The sequence below is a fragment of the Zootoca vivipara genome, chromosome 9 (assembly GCF_963506605.1).
Source record: "Zootoca vivipara chromosome 9, rZooViv1.1, whole genome shotgun sequence".
NCBI lineage: Eukaryota > Metazoa > Chordata > Lepidosauria > Squamata > Lacertidae > Zootoca > Zootoca vivipara.
In genome coordinates, this window is record NC_083284.1 from 55,266,613 (window position 1) to 55,292,966 (window position 26,354).

Sequence of the window (26,354 nt, forward strand, 5' to 3'; positions counted from 1 at the left end):
CACAAAGAAAGGGTGTGTGAGATGAATTTACAGAGGAAGTAGTGGTATCATATGGATCTTTAATCTCAAGGAAGACAGGAAACAGCAACTGGTAATTAAAAGATGGAGGCATACAAATCAAAAGGAGGGCATAATTCAGCTAGAGTTAAGGAGTTTTAAATTTCCTTTGATTTCAGTAGGAAAGACTTAAGGCATGCACAAAACTGTGATTTATCAGAAGCTCATTGAGCTGAAAGGGACTTACTTCGAGATAACTGTGTATAAGGAAATCCCATTGAACACAGCTGGACTTACTTTTGAGTAAGCATGCGTAGGGTTGCACTTCACTGCTCATGCTTAACTCTCTCACTAGAATCAACAGGGTTAGGACCAATCTACACACGAAGTTAATTTCACATGGTTTGCCCTTGGCAGCAAGATTTTTCTTTCTCAGAAAAGGGTTTAGGAGGCCAGCTTAAGACTTTAGTGTGGGGAATCTTCTTGGGGCATACAATTGTTAGTTATTGAAATCATTACAGCTTTAATGCCCAGGAAAGGCAGCTATGGGGTTTTCTGCCTGTTGTGCCAAAAAGCGAGTTCTCCCCTTAAGGAGAGCTCAGGTTGCGGAAGGGTTAACAAGACATCCCCGGGTTGTTGGGCGGGTCAGTTTGGATGGCCACATGAGTGATTGGTGGTTTTGCTGTTGCTGGGGAAATCGTTATGTTGCAAGTGATTTGATTGACAGCCATAGCAGTATATATTCTTAGGAAGCAGTTTGCGTTTCACTTTTGCTGCTTACAATGGATCTCCCCTCCCTCCCTCCCTTTATTTAGGGGTTCTTTGCGCTTGACATTGCTATGCCTATCATGGGGTCGCCTGTTTTGGAGCAGGGGCCTGGTAGGAATTTTGTCCACTTGGTTGATTGGCTGGTGCCCTGTGGTTTTTGCCTACTGCGTAGCAAATTGTCACAACTTGTAAGGTTGCGGTTAGGCAGAATTCAAAGTGCTGGTGTTGACCTTTAAAGCCCTCAATGGCCTCGGTCCAGTATACCTGAAGGAGCATCTCCACCCCCATCATTCTGCCCGGACACTGAGGTCCAGCGCCGAGGGTCTTCTGGCAGTTCCCTCGCTACGAGAAGCCAAGTTACAGGGAACCAGGCAGAGGGCCTTCTCAGTAGTGGCACCCACCCTGTGGAATGCCCTCCCACCAGAGGTCAAAGAGAACAACAATTACCAGACCTTTAGAAGGCATCTCAAGGCAGCCCTGTTTAGGGAAGCTTTTAATGTTTGATGGATTTCTGTATTTTAATGTTTTGTTGGAAGCCGCCCAGAGTGGCTGGGGGAACCCGGCCAGATGGGCAGGGTATAAATAATATATTATTATTATTATTATTATTATTATTATTATTATTATTATTGGTTCAAATTGGATGGGGAGGGACAAGGATTTGGCTGGGCCTGCCCCTCAAAATTGCTGCTGCCTTTAGCGTTATTCCGTTAAAGGAATCCTGGGGCTCCACATGTTTGTCCGTACCCCTGTAGGGGCTAGGACCGCGCATGAGCCTCGGGGAGCATCTGAGGGAGAGGTGAAGGGCGTGGCTCCCTGCCCCGTCCTCTCTCAGAGGGTGCTCACCTACTGGCTTCCCTAGTTCGCTAGCGGGAGCCAGATCTGTCCCAGGTGGGGGACAGATGGCGGGAACCAATGCCTAAGCAACCACTCACATTTAATTGTATTTAAATAAAGTTGTGGCCAAATTAATGCCAAAAACCTTAAACTTAAATTCTGAGTGATGTATGAGTTATGGGGGGGGGAGGTGTCTTGGTACCTCAACACGCAATAACTAGGCCAGGCTTGGATACTACACACCTTGAATGAGGAAGAAGCAGAATTTACTGTACTGTCCCAGGCCAGCATGGGATCATGGCCACCATGACTGCTTTTGAAAGTGAGCTCCTGCTGGCAAGAGAAAAAAAAAACCTGAACCACACATTTCCTTTCTCCTACAGCTTTACGATCAGAACTGACGGTGGCTGCTGCGGTCCTAGTGTTGCTCGTAATTGTAATAATTTCGCTGATTGTCCTGGTAATCATATGGAAGCAGGTAATGTAGAAACACACTTCTTTAAAACTGTCTCCATTCACGTGTTCGGTAGGGATGAGTCTAACATGCTGCGTTCCATTCCTTGTGCACTGCAGAAACCAAGATATGAAATAAGATGGAGAGTCATTGAGTCCATCAGCCAGGATGGACATGAATACATTTATGTGGACCCTATGCAGCTGCCCTATGACTCAAGATGGGAATTTCCACGAGATGGATTAGTACTAGGTAAGGCCCTCTTGCTGCTACAGAGAGAGCAGCATTCATTTCATGTAGAATGCTAGTATCATTGCTAGCAATGTTGCACAGTCGTTGAGAAAGGAAATGCTTTGACTGTGTGGCTAATAGCAAGCTCCTTCTCTATATGCAAATCCTTAATGTAGCCAAAATGGTACCATCCATGTACAAGAGGGAGCTATCAGCAGGCTTGGGAGAGCCCCAAGTTTTGCAGAAGTGCGGGAAGAAAACCCAGGTTTGTGGGAGAACCAAAAATAAAATAAAATGGCCCACTGCAAAAACTAAGCATGTTCAGTGGCCACAGAATGCTGCTGACAGCTGAAGTGAGAATGGAATGGCATATTCTGCAAAAGGGCACAGCTGGCTGGAACCCTGAACAGGAGCAGTCCACACTGCAGTGGAGATTTTGGATGCTGCGATCTTGCATGCTGTCGGGCCGTGTCTAGTCCCCAAAAAGTGCTTGGAGGAGTTCTAGAGTGTGGCACAGGCAATGCAACTTGTACAGAAGTGTCCCCCCGAAGACATGGGTCCCAGTTTCGGATCCACAAAAGTTGGACACTATGACATGATCATTTACTGAAAAGCCACAACCAAATAATTTGTTTCAACCCTTTAACTTTGTTTCAACCTCTAATTTGTTTACAGTGTGTTATATATGCAGGCATTGTGGGCCAAAGCCAGGCTGTATGCAAGCAATGCAGGCCTAGGTGTTCAGGTCTCCTGGAGCTTAGGAGCTTCATCTGCATAACAAAAGACAGAGAAGATTCTAAACTCCTCCGATGACATTGTTAGTAGCTGGCAGGCAGCCAATCCCTGCTGAGATAGGGCCAGTGTTGTGATTCGCTAATTGCAGCATTAAGGCGATCTATCACAGGTGGTGGGGGTGTTTTGCCTGGGTTGGCTTAAGGCAGGCATCCCCAAACTTCGGCCCTCCAGATGTTTTGGACTACAGTTCCCATCACCCCCGACCACTGGTCCTGTTAGCTAGGGATCATGGGAGTTGTAGGCCAAAACATCTGGAGGGCCGCAGTTTGGGGATGCCTGGCTTAAGGTATATATACCGGGCCAAGAACCCCATTTGTCATTCTTGCTCCTGATGTTCCAATAAATCCTTTCTGAGCTGAATCTTGGTCTTGGGTGCTGCCCAAACTATTGAGGGTGGAGGAATGCTCGTGGTTAATTATGAGCTTTTGCATACGAAGGAGGTTGGTTTAATCCTAGCCAGGCATCACCAGAGGCCAGCCCTGGAAATGGCTTTCAGTGCTAGGAGTTCAGCTATGGGACATGCAAAATAGTGCTTCTCGTCGTGTGCAGAGGGCTTTCCTTTCAAAAAGATAAACTATGGCCTGCAGAGACAAGCTGTGGATGGAATCATCTGATTCCAGACATTCATGTTGTAAACACCTGGTAAACAAGTCTTTTATCCAAATGAATGCGCACGAGTGCAAACAGGAGACCTACTAATAAATCCCTGACATCCAGGAAGTTCTCCCACCTACCCTGCACATACAGAGCAGAGGTGTGGGCAGAGCAGGAAGTTTTTCTCATGTTGAATATATATATATACAGTATATATACAGTCATGACACTGAGTAGAGTGGGCACTGGATGATGACTAGATCGAGCCACGCCAGCAAATGTTTACGACAGGCTGCATCCTGCCATGTGGTCCACAGACCTCAAGTCACAAAAGGCCTTTGGGGGTTTGGTGGAAGCTCAACATGTTGGCGTGGGTTTGACATGTCATAGGAAGCTTTCTTCATCCTGGCTATATCACCAGAAGCCAGATCAAAGTTTTGTTGAACAGTGAGAACTTCCTTGTGGGATTTTCAGAAATGGACCTGACCATGCTTGCACTTTAATGGGGGAAATATTAGGTCAAGCTTCTCTCCCGAATCATCTCTGAATTTTCACACAGGTTCTAAGAGTTGCATTAAAATCTCTGAATTGTGACACAGGTTTGAAGAGCCTTGAGTATACACGCACATTGGACAGTTTTAATAACTCCCATAATCTCATCTGGCTGTACAAGTGTGGGACTGACTAGTGTTGAGACTGATTAAAGTTTTCATGGAACACAGAAAGCCAGAAGGGGAAATAGGTCGCAGGTGGTATAATAATTGGGAAGTTTGCTAAGTGAGAGAGCCCCAATCTGTCAGTCTGAAAAAGCTGCCCACCTATTTTCAGAAGTTTTTCTGTAGGCATGAGGTGCCGAAACTTGCCCTTTTAAATGAAAGTGGAGGCGTTGAGGACCCTGTGGAAACTGCTAGGACAGATCTTTCTTGCAAATATAAAGTCTTACAAAAATCAGTTTAAATTTCTATGTTTTCAGCCAGACTGAATTGTCAGCTAACTCTGGATGTTGTAGCTGTTCAGGGTGCTACCATGTCTTTGTTATAGACTGTTAGACTAATCTCCTCATTGAGGGATCCCTGATCTGCTTCATTTCTTGGGGCATATTTTGAAAACCACTGCTCTGAAGACTCAAATGCAGCCCAGTTTAAGCAAAGCATTCAATGCAACATTGCTGGGATGAGATAAACCAAACTGCATTTGACTCACCAAAGCTGTTTGCTTACGAATGATTTACTCTAGAACAATGCTATTAATGTCAATGGAGTTGTCTTGGAATCATGATGTTGTAAGGCTGTAGAAGAAATGGGTTCACTCTTAGAAATGGGTGTCAGAACTCTGATACATGCTCAGATTTCTCACGTGAGTAGGTATCTCCCATTCATTCAGTTGGAGGAACTGGCTCATCATGTTTCTAGTTACAAGTAGGTAGCACATGCACACAAAAGCTCATACCAATTTCAAACTTAGTTGGTCTCTAAGGTGCTACTGGAAGGATTTTTTAAAAAAAATTTTTGGCTCATCATTTGTTAATGGGTTTTTAGAAATCAGATGGACAAAGGAACACATGCCTTTCACTCTCAAATGCATGCTAGCAGCAGGATCTCAAGAATGCTAGAAGCTGTGAAATAAGATAGGATAGGTTGCCTCTCAGTAATTAGCAACACTCCATTGTTTACAGGACGAATCCTTGGCTCTGGAGCTTTTGGGAAAGTAGTTGAAGGAACTGCCTATGGATTAAGCCGGTCACAGCCTGTGATGAAGGTAGCTGTGAAAATGTTGAAGCGTAAGTGTTTCTTCAGGTTGTAAATACTCCAATACATCTCTCTGGCTCATCTCAAATCGTGAGAATGGCTGAATTAGAACTTAAAAGCGAAATTAACGGACATGATATTTACCTTCTGGATGCTTTTGATTCCATCGAGTTGTTTCTGCTTTTGTGCCTTTATTGCCACTGTGCCCATTCAGCTGCTTCAATCTGTGGAGATGGCACTGTGAAATGTACCACATTGCGTAGCTATGAGAAATTGATATTTTAGTGTGGTGGCACTTTGGAGCTCACCTTTCTAATGACATTTCATTGAACACTTTTTGGCACCTGCTTAAAACATTTTTGTTTAGGGAAGCCTACCCAAACATGTTCATATTGATGGGCTTTAATATTTTAAACACTTGTAATGTTTTTTTTAAACTGTTTTATTCATAAGTTTAATGTTTCTTGTAAATGACTTGGACGTTTTACTACAATCAAATGTTGTGTAAACCTGGTTTAGGCCTGGTTCTGGCACAGAAACTGTTTTGGTCAGCCTGCAAGCATCATATGAGACCTTCCTTTGTGTGGTCCCCTCCATGAGATGTCTGGAGGGCGGCAACAAGAGAACAGGCCTTCTCTGCAGTGGCTCCCCAGTTGCAGAATACTCTCCTCAGGGGGGTTCACCTGGTGCTTTCCTTACATATCTTTAGGCACCAGGTGATAACATTTCTCAGAAACCAGGCCTTGGGCTGATTAAACATTCCATGACAAAAACTCGATCATAAGACCATAATCAACAGCATGTTAATTATGTATAACCCTATCACTTTATTATCACTTGTATCTTATCTGTTCAATACAAATTCTAATTAGTTGCTCTATTCATTTTTCCAACAGCCACTGCGAGAACCAGCGAAAAGCAGGCTCTTATGTCTGAATTAAAGATAATGACCCATCTTGGACCCCACTTGAACATAGTGAACTTGTTAGGAGCTTGTACAAAGTCAGGTAGGTTTGGTTAAGAGTCTTCTCACACCATTGAAATAAGGAACTGAGCGGCTCCTGGCTGTTCTGTTTGCTTGATCTCACTGACCTAGTATTCAGACAGGGAGGCAGACTCCATAATTTGCCAGGTCAAAAGGTAGCTACTAGACTAGATGACTGCTGAGAGTCATTCCACTATAATTGATCTATAATTATTTGCCCACATCGTATAAACATCTGCCTGCTGTAGCCATCACAGCGTACAGGTTATCAGGCCTACACAATCTGTGACCCACCAAGCCAAACACAGAGTGTTTAGCCCTTGATGGAAGCCCACCTGGACCTTAAAAACAGCAGGGCTCTCGTGCATCTGGCGGGTCACAGCTGATGGGTCACGAATTGCAAAGGCCTTATTCAGATTGTCAACTCTTCAGGACAGGGTTTTATAGGTGTCAATGCAGGAAAGCTCAGGCCGTAGCTGGGAATTAATTAAAATTCATTTCCTGGCTCCAGGATTTGGAGGGCCCTCAGGCAAGGACACCCAACAGCCTGCTTTAATCTCAAAAGGTGGGGCATGCATACCAGGAATTGTCTCGGGCCATCTCTGAGACAGTGGGAGAGTGAGCTTCTTGCTGATTTTAGACCTGACCTCACCATTCTGTGGAGATGACCCTGGCAAGTGGCTAAGCGTTTTGATTCATTTCTTCTTCTTCTTGGCCCTTTTTATCCCACCTCCATCAGGCCCAATTTATATCATAACGGAATATTGCTTTTATGGAGACTTGGTGAACTACCTGCATAAAAACAGGGACAACTATCTGAATCGACATCCTGAAAAGCCCAAGAAGGACCTGGACATCTTTGGAATGAACTCAGCTGATGAAAGTACTAGGAGGTAGGTTATATTTTTCAGGTCTGGAAATGGTTCTTTCTTTGGATAAGTTGCATAGAATTGGGAAGTGGGGCACAATAGGTCATGTGCTTTTTGTCATGGCAAGAAAGTTGAATCTGATGCGAAATGGGGGGGCATTTTGCCAAATATTATTGGGGGGCGGTGAAATTGTCAAGCAGTTTTTCTCAGAATCCCCCCCCCCGGAAAATGTTGGTTTGTTTAATGTTGAATGAAACACTATTGTGAGTTCATGTTGGAGGATGAAATGGGCTGAGGAGAACTGGAAGGAGTAGATATCGAACCCACTTAGTATTCAACTAAGTTTTACTCATAATAGACCTATTGAAATTAATTACGGTAATATGGCAAAATTAGGTCTATTAATTTCAGTAGGTCTACTCTGAGTAAATACCAATTTCCCAACAACGGTATTAAAGTAGATCCATCTTTGCATCCAGAATTCATGGGTGGCAAAATTTACCTTTTCCACCAAATAGTCTCCAGAAGAAAGACTGAAATTCTCCCACAATTCAGGGGAAGCACGAAAAAACAAAGAGTGCTATTCAACTAAAAACATAACTGTTGAAATTAAGGGACCTAACTTAGGAATTTCAGTGGGTCCACTGTGATCAAAACTTAGTTGAATACTACTGGAAAAGTTTTAAAATTTGATAGGAAATTTCTTTTCTGAGAAATTCCAGGTCATCTTTAATTTTGAGGGAAAGGATCGTATTATAACTACAGTCCTACCTTGGAAGTCGAACGGAATCCGTTCCAAAATCCCATTCAACTTCCAAAACCAAAGTACGGCTTCTGATTGGCTGCAGGAAGCTACTGCAGCCAATCAGAAGCCATGGAAGCCCCATCGGACATTTGGCTTCCAAAAGAACATTTGAAAACTGGAACACTCACTTCCAGGTTTTGATCATCCGGGAGCCGATTTGTTTGGGAGCCAAGGCATTTGAGATCCAAGGTACGACTGTGTATCTACTCTGTTTTGTGAGTTGAGATGAGTGTGGCACAAATCCCCACCGTAAACTTATTTCTCTGTATTGCTGTTGCGCTTTCATTCCAGCTATGTAATCCTATCCTTTGAAAACAATGGTGAATATATGGATATGAAACAAGCAGAGACAATGCAGTATGTGCCAATGCTAGAAAGGAAAGACAGATCGAAATATTCTGACATCCAAAGGTCATTGTATGATAGACCTGCTTCGTATAAGAAAAAATATGTGTCAGGTAAGTTAAGGTGCATTTCAAATATACCGTAAGGCTAATATTCTGCCTTAATCCCAAGTAGTCATGGAAGGCTTCCAACGTGAAACACCACTTATTTTTATCTGCTTTTTAAGTGAGATGCTGAGCTGAGTTTGATTATTTAATGGTTTCCTGCTGCTACTTTTTACATTGTTTCCCTCTACACTGATTTTTTTATGGGAGTGTGGAGCTAGTCCATGCCATATTTTAGGCTGCTGGTTTAGTTCTGTTCATAGCTGTCAAGTTCTCCCTTTTTTAAAGGGAAATTCCCTTATGCTGAATAGGCTTCCTCGTGAGAAAAGGGAAAACTTGACAGCTATGGTTCTATTGTAATGAGGTGTTTCTGTTTTTATGCTTTTACTATGTATGTGAGCTCCCATGGGGAAGCTTTGCCCTGAAAGACAGCACAGAGGGGCAGGGGGAGGAAATAAATAAATATAAATACATCCTCTCAAAGTATAATGCCTTTGTGATGTTTCTGTGACAACTGCATTTAGCCAGTACTGCTATTTTATTGATTCCTCTTGCATAAAAGTGTAGCTCACGTTTATCCTGTTGCAAAAGGGGTCTTTATTCAGTATTTGCTTTGGTTCCTCAAAACTGAAAACTTTGACACAGAAAATAAATCATTAGATTATTATTTCCATTATTCTAAATAAGCAGAGTCCAAAAGTAAACTGGTTATTGTGGGTAATGGTGGGGGAGAGATTTGATTTGGTTCACGTTGAAAGGTGGATTTTTGTACCCAGTAAAAATTACAAGTTCACAAGGTAAGATAAAACATGGGAAAAAATTGTTAAGATACACCCATGTAAAAAATAAAAAACTTATAAACATCACATGATTGTTATTGTAGTTTAACAATATTTGGAAATCATTTTTATAAACACTGCATTAGGTTAAGTTTAGGATAAGTACAATAACAAACACAGCCAACCTTCCAAATTCACACTTCTCTGAATTTTGCAGTGCAATTCTCCCATCAAGTAATGCACACAATAATGCATGTGCTAGGGTAAAATGTGCATATAAATGCATATATTACTGAAAATAACATAAACAATGCATTATGTTAGGGAGAACAGCTGTACAAAAATATGTATATTGGGCAAGATTTCATTTAAAATGTATATATTGGGAGAAATTTGCACTAAAATGTTGATGGATTTTCATGAGGCCCTTTGAAAAATAAAATCACAAACTGATGTGGAATTGGAAAAACGAGAAATCGAAATTGATATACAGTGGTACCTCTACTTACGAATAACTCTACTTACGAATGTTTCTACTTACGAATGGAACTCCATCCGCCATCTTGGATGCGGTTTAGATAGGATTTTTTCTCCCAGTGCATTCCTATGGGATTCGACTTACAATTTTTTTCGACTTATGAATGTGCATTCGGAACGCATTAAATTCGTAAGTAGAGGTACCACTGTATTCGCCTGGCCCTAGTTGTGGGCCCCTTGGGACTCACACCCAGCAATGCAACTCACCCTGCCAAATGTACCTGAAAACCTGAAGGAAGATAGGTTTTACAAGGAGAAGAAAACTTGAACTATGGGTTTCTGCAAGCGGAATCAATGAATGAGCCTATATCTAAGTTGCAGGAGTGAATGACAGAGCAGCGCGGCAGGGCTTACCCGACCTCCAGTTAGTTAAGTTGCTATTGCTTCCTTAAGAGGTAGAGGGAGGCAGTAGGTTCGCTGTACCTGTGTCCAGAAACATTGGTGAAGATCCATAAATAAAAATGCTGCATGAATTCTGAGATCCTCTGAAACTAGACCGTTCCTTTTGCCTTGCCACCACCACGCAGCACCATAATGCCCATTCTTGCATATGTGAAGGAAGCTGGTCGGCAGAATGGTACCAAATTATTATTATACCTAGTAAGAGCCAGTGTCATACGTGGCACTTGTAGTAACTTCGCTACCTTTCTGGATTCAGCAGAATTTTGAGCCATTTGGCTGGGCTATTTGTTAGGGATTCATTTCCAGCAGCCTCACTGCCCTCATATAGAACACTCCCAAATGATTTGTAGAGTATTAAATTGAGGGTTAGGAAAGGCCCATATGGCTAACTCATCCCTTTTACTGTCCTTTGACTAAGAAATCTGATCCGCGGCATTTAAAACAGGTTGGGTCACCCCTGGCTTGTGGTTTCAGAACCTGATTCTTTTCCAGACCCAGGCTTAAGAGGCTAGTCAACTCTAGTATATCACTGAGCCAACAGGGTAATTGAATAGCTAGGTTTTAGACAGTTTGCTGCCATCATTTCCCAGGACAAAAATAAGGATAACTGCCCATAGAATCACTGGTCCTTGGATGGCATTGGATGGTTCCCATCAAATAGTTAACCAAGGAACATGAGAATTCTGTGGGGCTAGAAGAGACAAAAATGGATGTATATATGAACAAAGTTGACAAGACTATGCCATCTCTAAATCATTGCTTTGGGTATAAACCACAACTGGAATAAAGTACAAAAACAAGCTGCATAATATGTAGGTGGCACTTTTTTAATCCTACAATTTCTTGGAAAAAGTCTATAATCAGCGGAGAAAGGACAGCTATATTTGGTATTTGTACTTTTTTTATGGCAGTGTCTATCACAGATTGATGCAAATGTACAAGTGAGCCGCTTGTTTTGAAGAAATGTTTTGGAAGGAGATGTTGGAGCGCTGGTACCAGGGAAAGCGGGGAAGAATGGCATTGGATATGTGTAGGAAGACAGCGGCAGTGCTAGAAAATACAGCATCTGTTTATTCTCTGATGTCAGGCGTGGTCAGTATGATGCCCTCCAGATGTTGTTGGACTTCAGCTCCTATCATCCTTGACCACCGGCTGATGGAAACTGTAGTTCAGCAACATCTGGATGGCACCACAATGGCTGCCCTTGCTCTGTGTAGTTTAAAAACAAACTTTTCCTCAGTTCAAGTGAGTTTCTTGCGAACAGACATGTTCTGGAAAGATGATGGAACGAAACAGATTGTCTGTCCGATGTATGCTTTCAATGCACCTTCAGGTTTCAGATGGTTTTTTTCTTTTCATCTTCCCTGCTCAGAACTAGATGTGAAGAACCTCCTCTCTGATGACCATTCAGAAGGCCTCACTTTGTTGGACCTGCTCAGCTTCACTTACCAAGTTGCACGGGGAATGGAATTCTTAGCTTCTAAAAATGTGAGTGTCTAAAAGGAAACCGTGAAGGGATTGCCTAGCTTCAAACGATGTTTGTTTTGTTTGGGGAACTTTTAAAAGGTGTTTTATAAAAGAGCAGCCTACAAGGTTTTAGGGTTTAGAGTTTTAGGGTGGTAATACTGAACGGATCTATCCCAGTGTATTCCAATGAATCTTTTTTTCTTACACATCCTTCTTAAAGTTCCTTCCAGCATGAAATATTACGTGTTCGTATTCTATGCCTACATTCTACTCATGTAATTTATGCATCCCACAGTGTGTTCACCGTGATCTGGCAGCACGGAATGTCCTTCTGGCTCAAGGGAAAATTGTGAAGATCTGTGACTTTGGTCTGGCTAGAGACATCATGCATGATTCAAACTATGTATCTAAAGGCAGTGTATGTACCTTTACATTTATTACCTTAGACTATATCATTAGAAAACATAAACTAATGCAAACAGTGCTTTGGGATCTTGTGGTGTGTGTGTGTGTGTGTGTGTGTGTGTGTGTGTGTGTGTGTGTAAAATGAAATTAACTGATATTCAGATAACAAACATCCATCCAGTCTCTCCAACCAACGTATTCATGCCAAATACAACCAACATCAAAGCACTCTTTACACATTACAGAAAAGTTGGGTTTTGCTGCACAGAATTTCCTTCCTTCTCTGCAGGCAAATTATAGTAATGTATTGTGTGTCTTGTTGGAGCTGTAATTAGAATGGGCAAGGTTTGCATAGGACTTCACATTTACTATAGCATAAGAAGCATATAGATTGATGAGATATCTCTCTCCCCACCCCCACTTGCTTGTCCAGCTCATACAAGTTTTCTCAAAACAATTGGAGCATTTTTCAGTATTTGCAAAATTATTTATCAAACTTTATCAAAATTATTATTTATTATTCCTGGATTAGTTTCTACTCAGAGTCAACAGTTTGAGAGTCATTCAGTGGAAGTCAATAGGTTGCATTGCCACTGGCCTCCATAATGACAAAATGCCACACAAGGCTCATAACCACACTATTTTAAATAATATTACTGGAAATTATTTGAATAAAACCAAAATATAGAAAATTGTATCACCTCTTCAGACAATACTACTGATATGTGATTCTGCAAGCCATTTTAAAGTCTCAGTTGTGTTTGGGTGGCCAGGTACATTGTAAGATGCATTTTAATATCTCCATAGATTTTTTTAAATGTTACCCACCCCAAGCTTTTGAGATATGCTAAAAATCATATATATACTGGTGAACAACTCCTTTTATGATTGTTTTAGTAACTTCTCCTATTGATTTTTTATATTCTTGCAGACTTTCCTTCCAGTGAAATGGATGGCACCTGAAAGCATTTTTGACAACCTGTATACAACATTAAGTGATGTCTGGTCTTATGGCATTCTGCTGTGGGAAATATTTTCTCTTGGTAGGCATCCTCATTACTTTTGAAACATAAAACAATGGGATTTCAATGAATAACTGGAAATCTGCTAATTGTGCTGTGTAGGCATGTGGCTAGAGGCTAGTCGAACCCCTTCAAAATGTTTAAATCCAACAAGAAGACTGACTACGAAGATAAATGTAAAAAAGCAGGTGGTCATATCCCTAATGAGGCAGAAAGGAACACCATGTTCTCCTGACTAGATGCTACCTTGCATATCCTGATTCTTATCCAAACTACAAATGATATAATCCCCCCACTAGGCAATGCTTCTTCTAAGAGAAGTTTAAGGGCAGGTCTTGGCTTAAACCAGGCATCCCCAAACTGCGGCCCTCCAGATGTTTTGGCCTCCTACTCCCATGATCCCTAGCTAACAGGACCAGTGGTCAGGGAAGATGGGAATTGTAGTCCAAAACATCTGGAGGGCCGAAGTTTGGGGATGCCTGGCTTAAACCAAATTTCACCGCAGGAAAAGGATAGATTTGGTGCCCCCATTTGTTCAGTGTTGTTTTTTTAATTACATTTGCATGGTTTGCAAACATGATTTATCTCTGTTGTTTAAGGTGATCCTGGAACGTAACTCCCACGTAGGTTGCAGGCTTACTGTAATTAATTCTTACATCTCACTCACTAACTGGCTGGCTGGCTGCCTCACCCTTATATACACCTGAAAGCTTGACTGAGAATATTCTAGAAGGTTTGAGGAACATGGCAGTTCTCAGAAAATCTTGAAAGGTTCTATATGGTCCTAAACATTCGAAAAACAAATCCATGCATAGAATTGATTTTACTCCAACAAACATTATAATGACATCTATTTCCCCTTGACTTTCAGGTGGCACTCCATATCCTGGCATGATGGTTGATTCCATGTTCTATAATAAAATTAAAAGTGGCTACCGAATGGCAAAACCGGACCATGCTACCAGTGAGGTGTAAGTATTCTTTTCGTCTCATTCTTCTACAACACCTCAGGGAAATTATGTACAGAGCACTTGGACTGATCTAGAAGCGCCCTCACAACATTCAATCCAAACATATCTAAACCTCTCCGGGTTAAACTTGGGAAGCAGGGAGGCAAAGCCCTGCAAGCTTGCAGCAGAACCTGGCTGTGTATGATGCTGATTAACTTTCCTACATCGTACAATGCGTTCTTCTCCCAGGTGATGGGATCTCAGCCAGATGGGGATCTAGCCTGAGCAGGGTGGTCAGATGCTAGGCTTCCATAAAAGGGAAGCAAGGCAAACTCAAGCACATTCGAATTCAGGTTCTGGTAAGCAGTGGCGGAGCTTCATGCTCCGGCACCAGGGGTGGAGAGTAGGCGGGGGTGGGGCTGGCACACATTCTGAGGGCATGGCACACCGTCCGTAGGGGCGTGCATTCTGGGGGTGTGGCGCATGTTCTGGGGGTGTGGCACACCGTCCGTAGGGGCATGGCACACGTTCTGGGGCCGGGGACCACCACCTGTGGGGGCAGGGCGCCCAGCGCGGGCGGGGGAACAGCCACAATGGCACCCTTGGGATCGCGCTGCCCGGGGCGGAGCGCCTCTATCGCCCCCCCTTCCTACACCCCTGCTGGTAAGGCAACAACTAGCAGGACAAGTTTTAGGCAATGTCAAATAGAGGTCAGGTTCCATTAAGGCAGGAGTGGGGAACATGTGGCTCTGCAGAAGCTGCCCTGGCTGTTGACCATATTGTCTGGGGCTGACAGTGTCTAACTACATCTGGAGGGTCCCAGAGATCTGGTTCAGGTGAAGCAATATCCAAACTCTTCTGCTGAGGGAAGACCAGGGACATGGGAGGAGGTTCAAACATGGCTTCAATGGCAAGCAAATACAGGCTGAGGTTTAAATATTTGCATATTTAGCTCCATTGGGTTTGAAGGGCTTAGCCAGCTTCAGAAGCTGTCGATTCTGGTGACACCGGGGAGGCAATGGGTTCTGCTAAGGCTTCTGGGCTGGAATAATCAGAGCTCACAGGTGGCAACACAGCCTCCAAAGGCTAGAGAGGTGTTGAAGGCATGGGCTCCGGCTTGGATATTCCTTGGCAATGGAGACATGAGGCAAATCTATTTCCCACTCCAATACTTCTTCTGAATCTCCAGCATTGGACCCCAAGATCATGCCACAACGTCACTCAAAAAATACTTTAAAAGAAGTTTCCTTTCTTTTTTAAAAAGGTGACAAACATGCAAATAAATGCATGGCTGGTCGTGTGGCACTTTTAAGAGTAAAAGAAGGATAGGCAGCCTGCCCAAAGCATGGGGAAAGGAGTAAGACTGATGGCTGAGCCAATCTCCAGTTCATCAGTTTGCACATTTGTCACTGCACCTGCAAAGCTCGGCTTCCTCTATGGCTCTCTTCCCCCGCATTATGTCTGTCTTTATACTGTCATCAATTTGCTTGAATGTCACAAATTATTAAGCTCTTCCCTCCTGCCTCAATACTGTCCACAGGTATGACATCATGGTGAAATGCTGGAACAGTGAACCCGAGAAAAGACCTTCTTTTTACCACTTGAGCGAAATAGTTGAGAACCTGTTGCCTGGAGAATACAAGAAGGTTTGTCCTTTTGGAAACTGGGTTGCTTCTAGGATTTCAGAAGAAGACATTGCTTGGTTGTGCCATTGACTCTTGGCTCTTAAGTGGGGTAAATAAAATGTTGTTACACGATGACACTGCAGGGAATGGTGAAAATGTGGAGATAGAAAACCCCACCATAATATCCTACTCCAGGGGTCAGCAACCTTTTTTAGCTGTGGGCCGGTTCACCGTCCCTCAGAGCATATGGTGGGCTGGACTATATTTTGAAAAAAAAAAATATGGACGAATTCCTATGCCTCATAAATAACCCAGAGATGCATTTTAAATAAAAGCACACATTCTACTCATGTAAAAACACCAGGCAGGCCCTACAAATAACCCAGAGATGCATTTTAAATAAAAGGACACATTCTACTCATGTAAAAACACACTGATTCCTGGACCGTCCACGGGCCGGATTTAGAAGGCGATTGGGCCGCATCCGGCCCACAGGCCTTAGGTTGCCTACCCCTGTCCTACTCCTAATACTGGTAGGCAGAGGTGATCTATTTCAAGCAGCAGATTTTGAAGGTAGCATAAGAGGGCGACAAATTGTCAGTCCTATTCCTCCTCTTTTCAGTTTGGCCCTGTAGCTTTCTCTGTCCTGCACCTGATGTCATGTGATGTCAGGACAGGTGGGTGTGGTTTGGGCCTAACCATGTCAGAGGGCAAATGGAGAGGCCTAGTGGCCTTAATTAGGCTCACGAAGGTCAGAAGTCCCACCCCACTGCCTTAAAAGACGCTTCTCACCCCATGTGACACAAAACACTACTCATGTGCGAAAAATTCATTGAAAGGAAATCCTATTTTGGGGGAGTATGGCAGGCATGTCCAACAGGTAGATCGTGATCTACCAGTAGATCACTGGACGTCTGCGGTAGATCACTCGTAGATCATTGGCTCCCCTCAAAGAAGCTGAACAACTGTGGCTCCCCTTAAAAAAGCTCAACATTTACCTCCTCCCTGAAAAAACTCAACAACTTTGACCGAAGCCCCCCAAAATGGACCTTCCTCCTTCCTGAACCCCAAAAAGGGGGTAAATCACTGCCAGTTTTTAACTCTGTGAGTAGATCGCCGTCTCTTGGGAGTTGGCCACCCCTGGAGTATGGGATGGAGAGCCTTAAATAATTCCAACCAATTTTGTTATATATATATATATATATATTTCAGAGCTATGAGAGAATTCACTTGGACTTCTTGAAGAGTGACCATCCCGCTGTCACACGCATGAGAGCGGACTGTGACAACACCTACATTGGAGTCACTTACAAGAATGAAGACAAAATGAAGGACAGGGAAAGTGGATTTGATGAACAAAGACTCAGTGCCGACAGTGGCTACATAATCCCCCTGCCGGATATTGACCCAGTTTCAGAAGACGAACTTAGCAAAAGGAACAGGCACAGGTACAGCCGATTAAAGTTCACTGTGACCTAAATCCCGACATCATTAACCACTAGGGCTGGATGGATCAGTCTATTTCTGTGCCATTGTTAATTTTATGTCTCTCACAGTTTTCACATGGATCTGCAACTTAAAAGAATATCTACAACAACGTACATATTTAAATAACCATTTCCCACAAAGCATGGCAGAGCAATGTAGTCAGCATCCCGTTTTTTAACCCCAAATGCCAGTTGGAGCAGAAGATGGAGGGGAGCTATGCAATGCCAGTGACTTCAGTGGGGCTGGCTTGCGATCTGTCCCTCTCTGCTCCCTGAGTCCCCGATTTGGGTCTTCTGGTCCTATCAATGGTGGGAATCCTCCTGACTGTGTTTCCACCTGCTCACAAGTTGGGCACAAGTGGAACAGGGAGCTCTGTGCCAGAGGATTCTTGCTGGCACCACTCTGCTGATGGAACTGTTCCGGCTGGTAAAATCTCTACCCCACCTACGTAATCCCCCACGCACCCAGCACAGCGGACTAGGAGTCTGGATTGAAGCCTAGATGTATTTTTTTCTTCAAAGTATGCATTTCTAAATGTACTTTTTTATAAGAAAATGTCAACATTTCTGTTGACATTTTGGTACCCTTGGTTGAGACAAGAACCTCTGCAAAATTCAGAGAATGGGGAACTCTGAAGGAAAACCACATTGACTTTAGCCTGGGAAATGAAGGTCAGGTCACTATTGCAAAGAAGAAGCCCCTCAAATATCCCTGTTACCCACTCATGGCAGCATATCCAGAATGTTGATTTAAAACGTGTTAAGTAATATGTCCTTGATTAGTGATTTCAGTGCTGAATATAGGCAACTTTTTACCATTATAATTTATCAGCATGTGCACAGAACTAGTGGCTGATCTGATCTTCAGTATTGTCCAGTGAGTGGTAGAGTCCAGATAGTATTTTACTTCTCCCATGATTCCTCAGATCTATGTGCTCTATTCATCCTTTGTTTCCTGAGATTTGTCATCAGGTGTGGACCTGTGCTAGAACTCCCTTTAGTCCCACACATTGTAATGGTGAAGCTCGGCAAGGCTGACCAGGGCTCTGCATGAATTTAATGTGCTACCTGGGATATGCTCCCAGAATCCTCTGCAATGAGCAGTGGTTTGGTGACAAATGCACAGGGATTCCTCAGCAAGCAAGCTGATGTGGAGAAGTTTCCCCAAAGGTAGAGAGCTTGAAAAACTGCAGCATTAAAGCATTTAATGTAAGAGTGAGTCTCTTTGGGGAACTTTTCTTTTGGACTCCAAAATTATGTGGCATGTGCCTTCTGATGAATTCCTAATGAGGACTTCTGTTGCCCCAAGACAATTGTAGAATGTGTTCTTCACAGTGTGTTTTTAAGTTCCTAAATGTTTCCCTCTGTGGTCTTCTTACACAGTTCCCAGACTTCCGAAGAAAGTGCCATCGAAACTGGTTCCAGCAGCTCCACATTCGTAAAGCGAGAGGACGAGACCATTGAGGATATTGACATCATCGATGATATTGGAATGGATTCCTCAGAACTGGTTGAGGACAGTTTCCTGTAATTCCCGAAGGAAGTAGTGGACATCTTTTGAGGGGTGCGAGACAAAGAAAGAAAGAAAATCTCAACACATAACTCATGGATTTTTGATTCCCTAAGGAAAACCACTTTAACACAGATGGTCGAGACTTGCAATCCCAAGTGTCCCAACAAGGGACGTAAAGATCTCACCCAGATTTGTGAAACAAGAAGACATTTAGAAACCAGCTTTTAAGCACTTCCATAGCATCTCAGTACCATTTGCTGTTCTGATAGGTGAGTGGATAAAGGAAAAGGCCATGGACAGTCCATTTTGTGTTTCAAGGGCATTCACAACTCAGATGAATAACATTTCCACTACGGTGAAACATCACCCATGTAATTATGTAAATACCTTTCCAGGATGTTTTGTGGCATATGTGGAATAGGCATTTTTTTAGAAGACCACTCAAGACTTCTGTGTATTTTCTTCCTTCAGTCTCATCATAAGCTGCTGTTGAACTATCACATGAGATGAAGTACATGCAAAAAAAAGAAAAGAAAGAAAACCACTTTTGAAACTCAAACTAATTGGTACTAGGAAACCTTTTTACCTTTTTTGCAGCTAATACAAATAAAACGGAATTACAAAAATTTCTAACCTTATACAATAGCTTAGTAAATCAAGTGAGACTCTTCATAACCATAGAATAATAATTGTTTACCTACTGCTGTTTTCAGTATCAGTAAGTATAGTTTATAACTACTCCTTGTCCTTCCTTAAAACACAGTACTGAAAAAAACTAATGAACTAAAGCGTTTTAGCATTTATACATTTACAAGAAAAAACTGTTCTATTTGATTGTTAATGGCTTTGGTAAATTAAAACTAGTTTAGGAAGTAGGGAAAGCTAATGTATTCTACGGCATCCACCCTTAGCGGAGTAGCTATTCTAATACAATGAATTTATGTGCTGGTGAATCCTCCTTTGATTCAGTGGAACTCTTCAGAAATTGAAGTTTATTTTTAAACCTTCATTTGCAACCAGGTTCCTCAAGTTATTGCACAAAATATGTGTGGCTAATCAATCAATAGTAAGGCTGCTTGGAGCGGTCGAGAAATAGAGCACATCGGGAAGTTTGTTTTGGGTTTGCATGTGACGAATGGATTGGATGCACCAAATGCTCTTTCTGAAAACCCTTCTTTCTGAGCCTGAGATTTCCAATTAAGTATGTAGCCACTTTGGAAAGAAAAAGTTCTACTTCTGGTAGAACAGATATGGAACCGGATCCTCTTGCCCTTGTCAAGTTTTTAGCTATAACATTGGACGTTAACAAGTAAAGAGTCTTTTTCCATCCACACCAACGGGCGCTGAATTGAGAGTAAAGCAATTGTTTCTAAACAATGCTGCATTTTTGGAGGAAATACATTTAAAATATAGGATTGGGACCTCTGTGGTGTGTATATTCAAGTGGCATATCTGTTTCTGTAATGTGTAAAATGGCCCCAAGCAGTTGCTGACCCTTCTTTTAGTCACTCTCACACAATAGTTTGAGATCAGTCCTTCATTAATCTGAATATAATGTGTCTGATAGTGTTTCTGTGATGATTTACAATGTGTTCCTGGATGAGCCTCATTCAGTTCTATGGGACTTATTCCCAGCTAAGTGGGCATAGAGTTGCAGCTCTAGGCTGTGATTTTGTCACAGTCTATGGAAATAATGAACTGGAATCAGTCTAAGACACACAGGGAGCAGGAAAGTATGGTGCAAAAAGAAATTCCACTTTTTTCATATATCCAGAGCTTGAGTTTCATTAAAGAGAAATGTCACAGGGTAAACGTGCGAAAGAGCTGTGCCATTAGCTCGAAAATCCCTGTTCTCTAATCCTAGACATGTACATGGCAGGCAACAGTAGCTCCCTGGTGAGGAAAAAGGAATATGACGTATTATTGGCATATTCTGTGTAGTTATAATAAAACATACCAAGACTCAGACCTGGGTGGAATCTACACACATATAAAAAACGTTCTGAAAATGCTTTTTAAAAGCGTTTCTTAAAAGACATTGAATTTTCCATGAGGTTCACCATCCCCATCCAGTGTCACATTGTATATCACACTTAAAACATTTTATTTGCAGCTGTATAGCCGAGTCCCTGGTATTGAAACCAGATGGTAGAGCATTAATTGATCTGGCATTTCCTTCATGCAAATGTGGCCCAATGCGGAGGCTTGCTGATATCACTAAGAGCAGCATAGGGTAGCAATTGGCCAGTGGTGAGCAACCATTTTGAGCAATACAACTTTCTCTGTGCCAAACAGGTTTACCTACGATTACAGCTATGGCTCCATACTTTACTGATGTGATAGTTAAAGGACAAACAGATGAAGGCAGCTTGTGCTAGAGACAGTGCTGTGTTGGAACTAAGCTCCACAGCAGTTGATGAGCACCTGGCAGGATTAAAAATGCAGTTTAAATCAATGCTTTGCACCGGACTCAGAACTACACAGCCATCTCTTTTGATGCTAAATAACTAACTACAACTTAAACATGAAGCATCAAGTAATGCTTCAGTGGAACGAGTGAAAAAGAGCTCCCAAACCTCCCAAAATAAGTGCGGAACCATATCCCATTAAAATTAATGGGACTTAAATGTGCTTCCTTGTGCACTGTGGTAAATAATTATTTGAGGTTCTGAATGCCAAAACACAATGGGCCCAGTATAAATCTGTGCAAATACTTGGGCCAAATGAGTAAGTCCAAGCCTTCGAGATATTCTTCTCTGCTAGATCCCATTTATTACAAATGTGCCAGTGCAATGGATGGAAATTGCAAACACCTTACTTGCGTGCGGGTGTTTTGCATTACTGCACGTGGATCAGGTCTTCTCATGTTCCGCAGGCTTTCCTGTTTCACTGGCCACTAAAGAATAAGCTACCATAATTCGTACCTTGATTTTTCTTTCTCTTATTGTAGTTTTTATTATGTATCTCACAAAACAAACTCATGCTAATCCCGTATCTTGCTTCAGGTGAACACATATCCTATTGCAATGCACATCTGCCCATACCCCATGTCATAGATGGGGATCCATTTTAATTTCCTGTCTATGTTACAAAGTGGATGAGCACATTTATCGCCACCTACTCTCTCATGTTAGTTATGCCCAACATGTTTTTGGCAATGTAACTATAGCTGGATTGGGACCAAGTTCTACCGGTAGTTGTGGACCAAAATATGCAGTATGTTTTTTTTAGATTTATAATCCTATGTAAAGTTCCTGACACTGCAATGGACTGCACATCAGAAAACTTTATGAAGGCAACACATTAATGCAGGAGGTACCTGTTCGACTAAGGCCTGCAATCTTGTATTCACTTACCCAAGAGTAAGCCCTATTGAATTCAATGGGACTTACTTCTGAGCAGACGTATGTAAGATTGCAATGTTAGTCATTCAATACTAGCCTGGGGGGAAACCCTGGATTTTGTTACTGTCTTGATTATTTGTTTTTAGGACAGGCTTCCTCAACCTCGGCCCTCCAGATGTTTTGAGACTACAATTCCCATCATCCCTGACCACTGGTCCTGCTAGCTAGGGATCATGGGAGTTGTAGGCGAAAAACATCTGAAGGGCCAAGGTTGAGGAAGCCTGTTTTAGGATCTTAGTGACTATTTCTCTGTGGCTCAGTTTTGAGAAGCTTTCAGAAAAGAAATACCCAGCTTTTGTTTGTTCTGTATTTGTATCATGACAATCGAACCTTGCCTGTGAAACACAACTTTCTCATTCTGAATGGCCCTGTTCCTTACAATGTGGTCTGCAAATGTACAAACAGTCCTATGATATAATGAGGGACATAAGATAAGGTGATGTTATACATCAATATGTATATATGTATTTTTATATCAACTTTGAGAGTACTGCCAAAACATTTATGACAAGCTGTATCACTGCCTTTGTTTATAATTTTTTTGTTTTTGTTTTTACTGTGATATACTCCACAGGCACGCTAACTGTTGCACTTTTAAATGTCCAAAATTTATATTTTAGAATGATAAAGAAAAGCACGAAAGAGTTTCCATAAAGGTGGTATTGTGAAGTGTTTGAGAAGAACCAGTTGGAATGAGTGACCATAGGTACAAAATGTAATACAATTGCCCCTGTTCTTATTTTTGTCTTTTAAAAAAAACAACCCATGTAAATTAAGATCTTTATATTTCAATAAATGATATATAATTTAAAGATACCTAAGAGGGTTTTTACTCTTGGCTCAGAGCAGGGCCTTTCCTTTCAAGCAGGCCTCTCCCATGCATGTCTCAGTTCACTTTGTCTCTTTTTAAACAAATGGTAACTGACAGCATCACTGTGTGATCCTATACATGTCTACTCGGGAGTAACTCCTATATTTGAGTTCAGTGAGATTTACTCCTGGTTAAGTGTGTCCAGGATTGAAGCTTCAGAGTACAATCCTAAACCCTCGTGCCTATTTCTGAGGGGGAAGTTCGGATACTGCATAGATTCCTGTCTTGCTGATCTCTGCTGGTGGAAACGGGGGTCCAATGTGAGAGAGGCCCTGAACCGAGGTAGGAGATAAGATGCTGGGACATTTCTCCCACCGGAGACTGAACAGGGAAAGCCTCAGAATGAGGAGTTACAGGATACCAGATACTTTGGATCCACTGGATCTAAGGCATAGCTGCCAAGTCTCCCGCTGAAAAATGTGGGATCAGCAGCGGCGCGGCACCGGAAGTTGCTTCTACGCATGTCTGGACATGCGTAGTAGCGACTTCCGGTGCCGCTGTGCCCAATTTCCGGTGCCCATACATGGGCAGAGCGGCACCTGAAATGGAGCCTCTGGCAGGTAGGAAATCCGGGGGATTTCCGGGATTTTTTTCCATTCAGGAGAACAGCGGGAAACGGATTAAAATCCGGGGTTTCCCCGTGAAAAACGGGAGACTTGGCAGCTATGATCTAAGGTCTTTTGGATCCACTGAGGGGCGGAATCCTTGGGACCCTCAGCCCCACCTGCCCAGGTAACAAATCCAACAAAAGAGCTAAAAGAAACAGAATTGTATATATACAAATACAAAAACTTTGAAAACTGCAGAAGAGTAAGAACCCAAAATCCTAGCTTCAGCAGAACCAAATTAGTTTTAGCCAAGTACTTAAAAGAACTGGGAAAGAAAATAAAAATAGCTTAGACAGGCAAAAAAAAAAAGACATAAGAGGAGAAGCCAGGCAAACCTTCATGGGGACAACCTTCCAATGCCAAAACTAAAAAGGGACCCCTCCTCCCTAGCAGCCATCAACTTGACATCAAAGGACAGGGACACCTAGAGAGGGGCCTGCAAAGATGATCCCAGTGTGCGGGCAGGTATGTGTAGAAAGAGCCAATCCCTTTGTTGCAAAGCATGCGAGAGCTTTGAAGGTAAATACCATAGTAGCAGTTTGAACTGTGCTTGAAAATGAACAAGGAACCAGTGATAGGGCGACCATGTGTCCTCTTTTACAGAGGACAGTCTTCTGTTTGATGGTATCCTCTGTTTGAAAGGGCTGGTCTAAGTTCCATTTTGAAGAAGAAAAGGTGGTGGTGGAGAAACCTTGCCACTGTGCTAGCAGAAGCCCCTTTGTGAATTAGTATAACTCTGTCTTCAATCCAGAGTGTAGTTTAGAAAATCCCTTCATTTTTCTTAAACACACTTCCCCCTGTTTCCATCACTCATTCATATCCAGAGGGATTTATTATACACATTCCTAGGGTTGGGTTCCAAATCTGAGCAAGGGGGTAGAAAGAAATTTTTATTTTCTTCCGCCTCCAGGGCAGCTCCCACCCGCTTTCCCTGAAACGACCCATCTCGTCTCCACTTCAAATGAAGTGAGATTCAACTACCAGTCCAGTCGTCTTCTTTACAAAGAAGGGAGGGGAACATCTTGTCTTCTGACCTCAGGAAGCAAAATAGCTTTGGCTGGCCCGGTCCATATCCTTAAAAAATCTCAAATGGAAGCAAGCATTGGTTAACCAGATAATAATGCTATCTCCACTGTTTGTAGTATGTGCCTCTGAATGCCTATTGATGGGATTCACAGATGGAGAGAATGATGCTGACCTTAGGTCCTGCTTGCAGGGTTCTCGTGAGCCTCTGCTTGGCCACTTTGAAAAGAGGGTGCTAGACTAGACAACCCATTGGCCTGATCCCACAAGGCTCTTTTTATGATCTTGTTGTTGTTTAGTCGTTTAGTCGTGTCCGACTCTTTGTGACCCCATGGACCAGAGCACGCCAGGCACTCCTGTCTTCCACTGCTTCCTGCAGCTTGGCAAACTCATGTTTGTAGCTTCGAGAACACTGTCCAACCATCTCTGCCGTCCCCTTCTCCTTGTGCCCTCAATCTTTCCCAACATCAGGGTCTTTTCCAGGGAGTCTTCTCTTCTCATGAGGTGGCCAAAGTATTGGAGCCTCGGCTTCAGGATCTGTCCTTCCAGTGAGCACTCAGGGCTGATTTCCTTAAGAATGGATAGGTTTGATCTTCTTGCAGTCCATGGGACTCTCAAGAGTCTCCTCCAGCACCATAATTCAAAAGCATCAATTCTTCGGCGATCAGCCTTCTTTATGGTCCAGCTCTCACTTCCATTCATCACTACTGGGAAAACCATAGCTTTAACTATACGGACCTTTGTAGGCAAGGTGATGTCTCTGCTTTTTAAGATGCTGTCTAGGTTTGTCATTGCTTTTCTCCCAAGAAGCAGGCGTCTTTTAATTTTGTGACTGCTGTCACCATCTGCAGTGATCATGGAGCCCAAGAAATTAAAATTTTTATGCTCTTATACTTTGCTTTTCTCAAAGTTGGCCACAAGGTGGAAGTATTGTTCAAGAATCAATTAAGCTTAAGACACTAATTCAGTTTTTCACCAGCATCTTCTTCCCCATGGCAAAGAATTCTCTGGAAAACAACTGGTGGTCTTCTTCAGGGGGTAATACTCAAGACTGCATTTTTTCCCCTATTACAAAGTATTTCCTGGCTTGCTCAGTGTTCTCAAACCATTTTTCATCTGGACTCACTATTCTGATGCGGTAAAAAGGAATGTGTGTGCGGTTGTTTTTGTTCTTTTGCTAAGAGGAATTCAAGGTATCGTAAATGGGGAAAGAGCAGAAATGGGGGGAAAGAGAATTAATTCAAAAGTTATTAAAGTTACACATTTTCATGTGAAAAGATATGTTTAGCTTCTGAATTTGTACTTGAGGTCAACCCTACCTGATTTGGACAGAATAAAATGCTTCTCAAAATCTCAGGCTTAGGTGTTCCTCCTGGGCCCAGCTTTGAGCATGAATTTTCGGGTGACAGCAGTGATATAAATCAGTGCTGGATTTACGTATAAGCTAAACAAGCTATAGCTTAGGGCCCCACTCTCTTGGGGGCCGCAAAAAAATTAAAGGAAAAAAACCTGGATGTACATTTCCAAAATATAAGATAAAAAAACCAAATAAAAATAAAACCTACATACAGCAACAGTGTTTTGTGTTGTGTAGGCTCCTATGATGTAAGTAATGGGCCCCGCCTGCTAGCCTGCCCCCTAAAATATCACTGGTTTGCTCATTTCTATATATAGGGTACCTACATTCTGCATGTGCAAATGGCTTTAGATACTCATTAGGTCCATAAAT

At 42.5% G+C, this 26,354-nt stretch overlaps 1 protein-coding gene across 5 annotated transcripts in view; it reads left to right on the forward strand.

Annotated features, from left to right (window-relative positions):
- Positions 1-22,935, forward strand: part of PDGFRA (platelet derived growth factor receptor alpha) — a 55,627-nt gene extending 32,692 nt beyond the window's left edge. For 4 of the 5 annotated variants that reach the window (XM_060278788.1, XM_060278787.1, XM_035112086.2 and 1 more), the window contains exons 11-23: positions 1,986-2,080; positions 2,176-2,308; positions 5,352-5,456; positions 6,321-6,431; positions 7,149-7,302; positions 8,375-8,541; positions 11,623-11,738; positions 12,013-12,135; positions 13,054-13,165; positions 14,016-14,115; positions 15,635-15,740; positions 16,932-17,167; positions 18,590-22,935. In XM_060278788.1, the coding sequence (XP_060134771.1) occupies positions 1,986-2,080; positions 2,176-2,308; positions 5,352-5,456; positions 6,321-6,431; positions 7,149-7,302; positions 8,375-8,541; positions 11,623-11,738; positions 12,013-12,135; positions 13,054-13,165; positions 14,016-14,115; positions 15,635-15,740; positions 16,932-17,167; positions 18,590-18,737 (1,706 nt within the window). In that variant the 3' untranslated portion in view covers positions 18,738-22,935. Of the gene's footprint in view, positions 1-1,985; positions 2,081-2,175; positions 2,309-5,351; positions 5,457-6,320; positions 6,432-7,148; positions 7,303-8,374; positions 8,542-11,622; positions 11,751-12,012; positions 12,136-13,053; positions 13,166-14,015; positions 14,116-15,634; positions 15,741-16,931; positions 17,168-18,589 lie in introns of those variants that run through there. The other variant, XM_060278790.1, reaches the window with a different exon arrangement.
- The last annotated feature ends 3,419 nt before the right edge of the window (positions 22,936-26,354 follow it).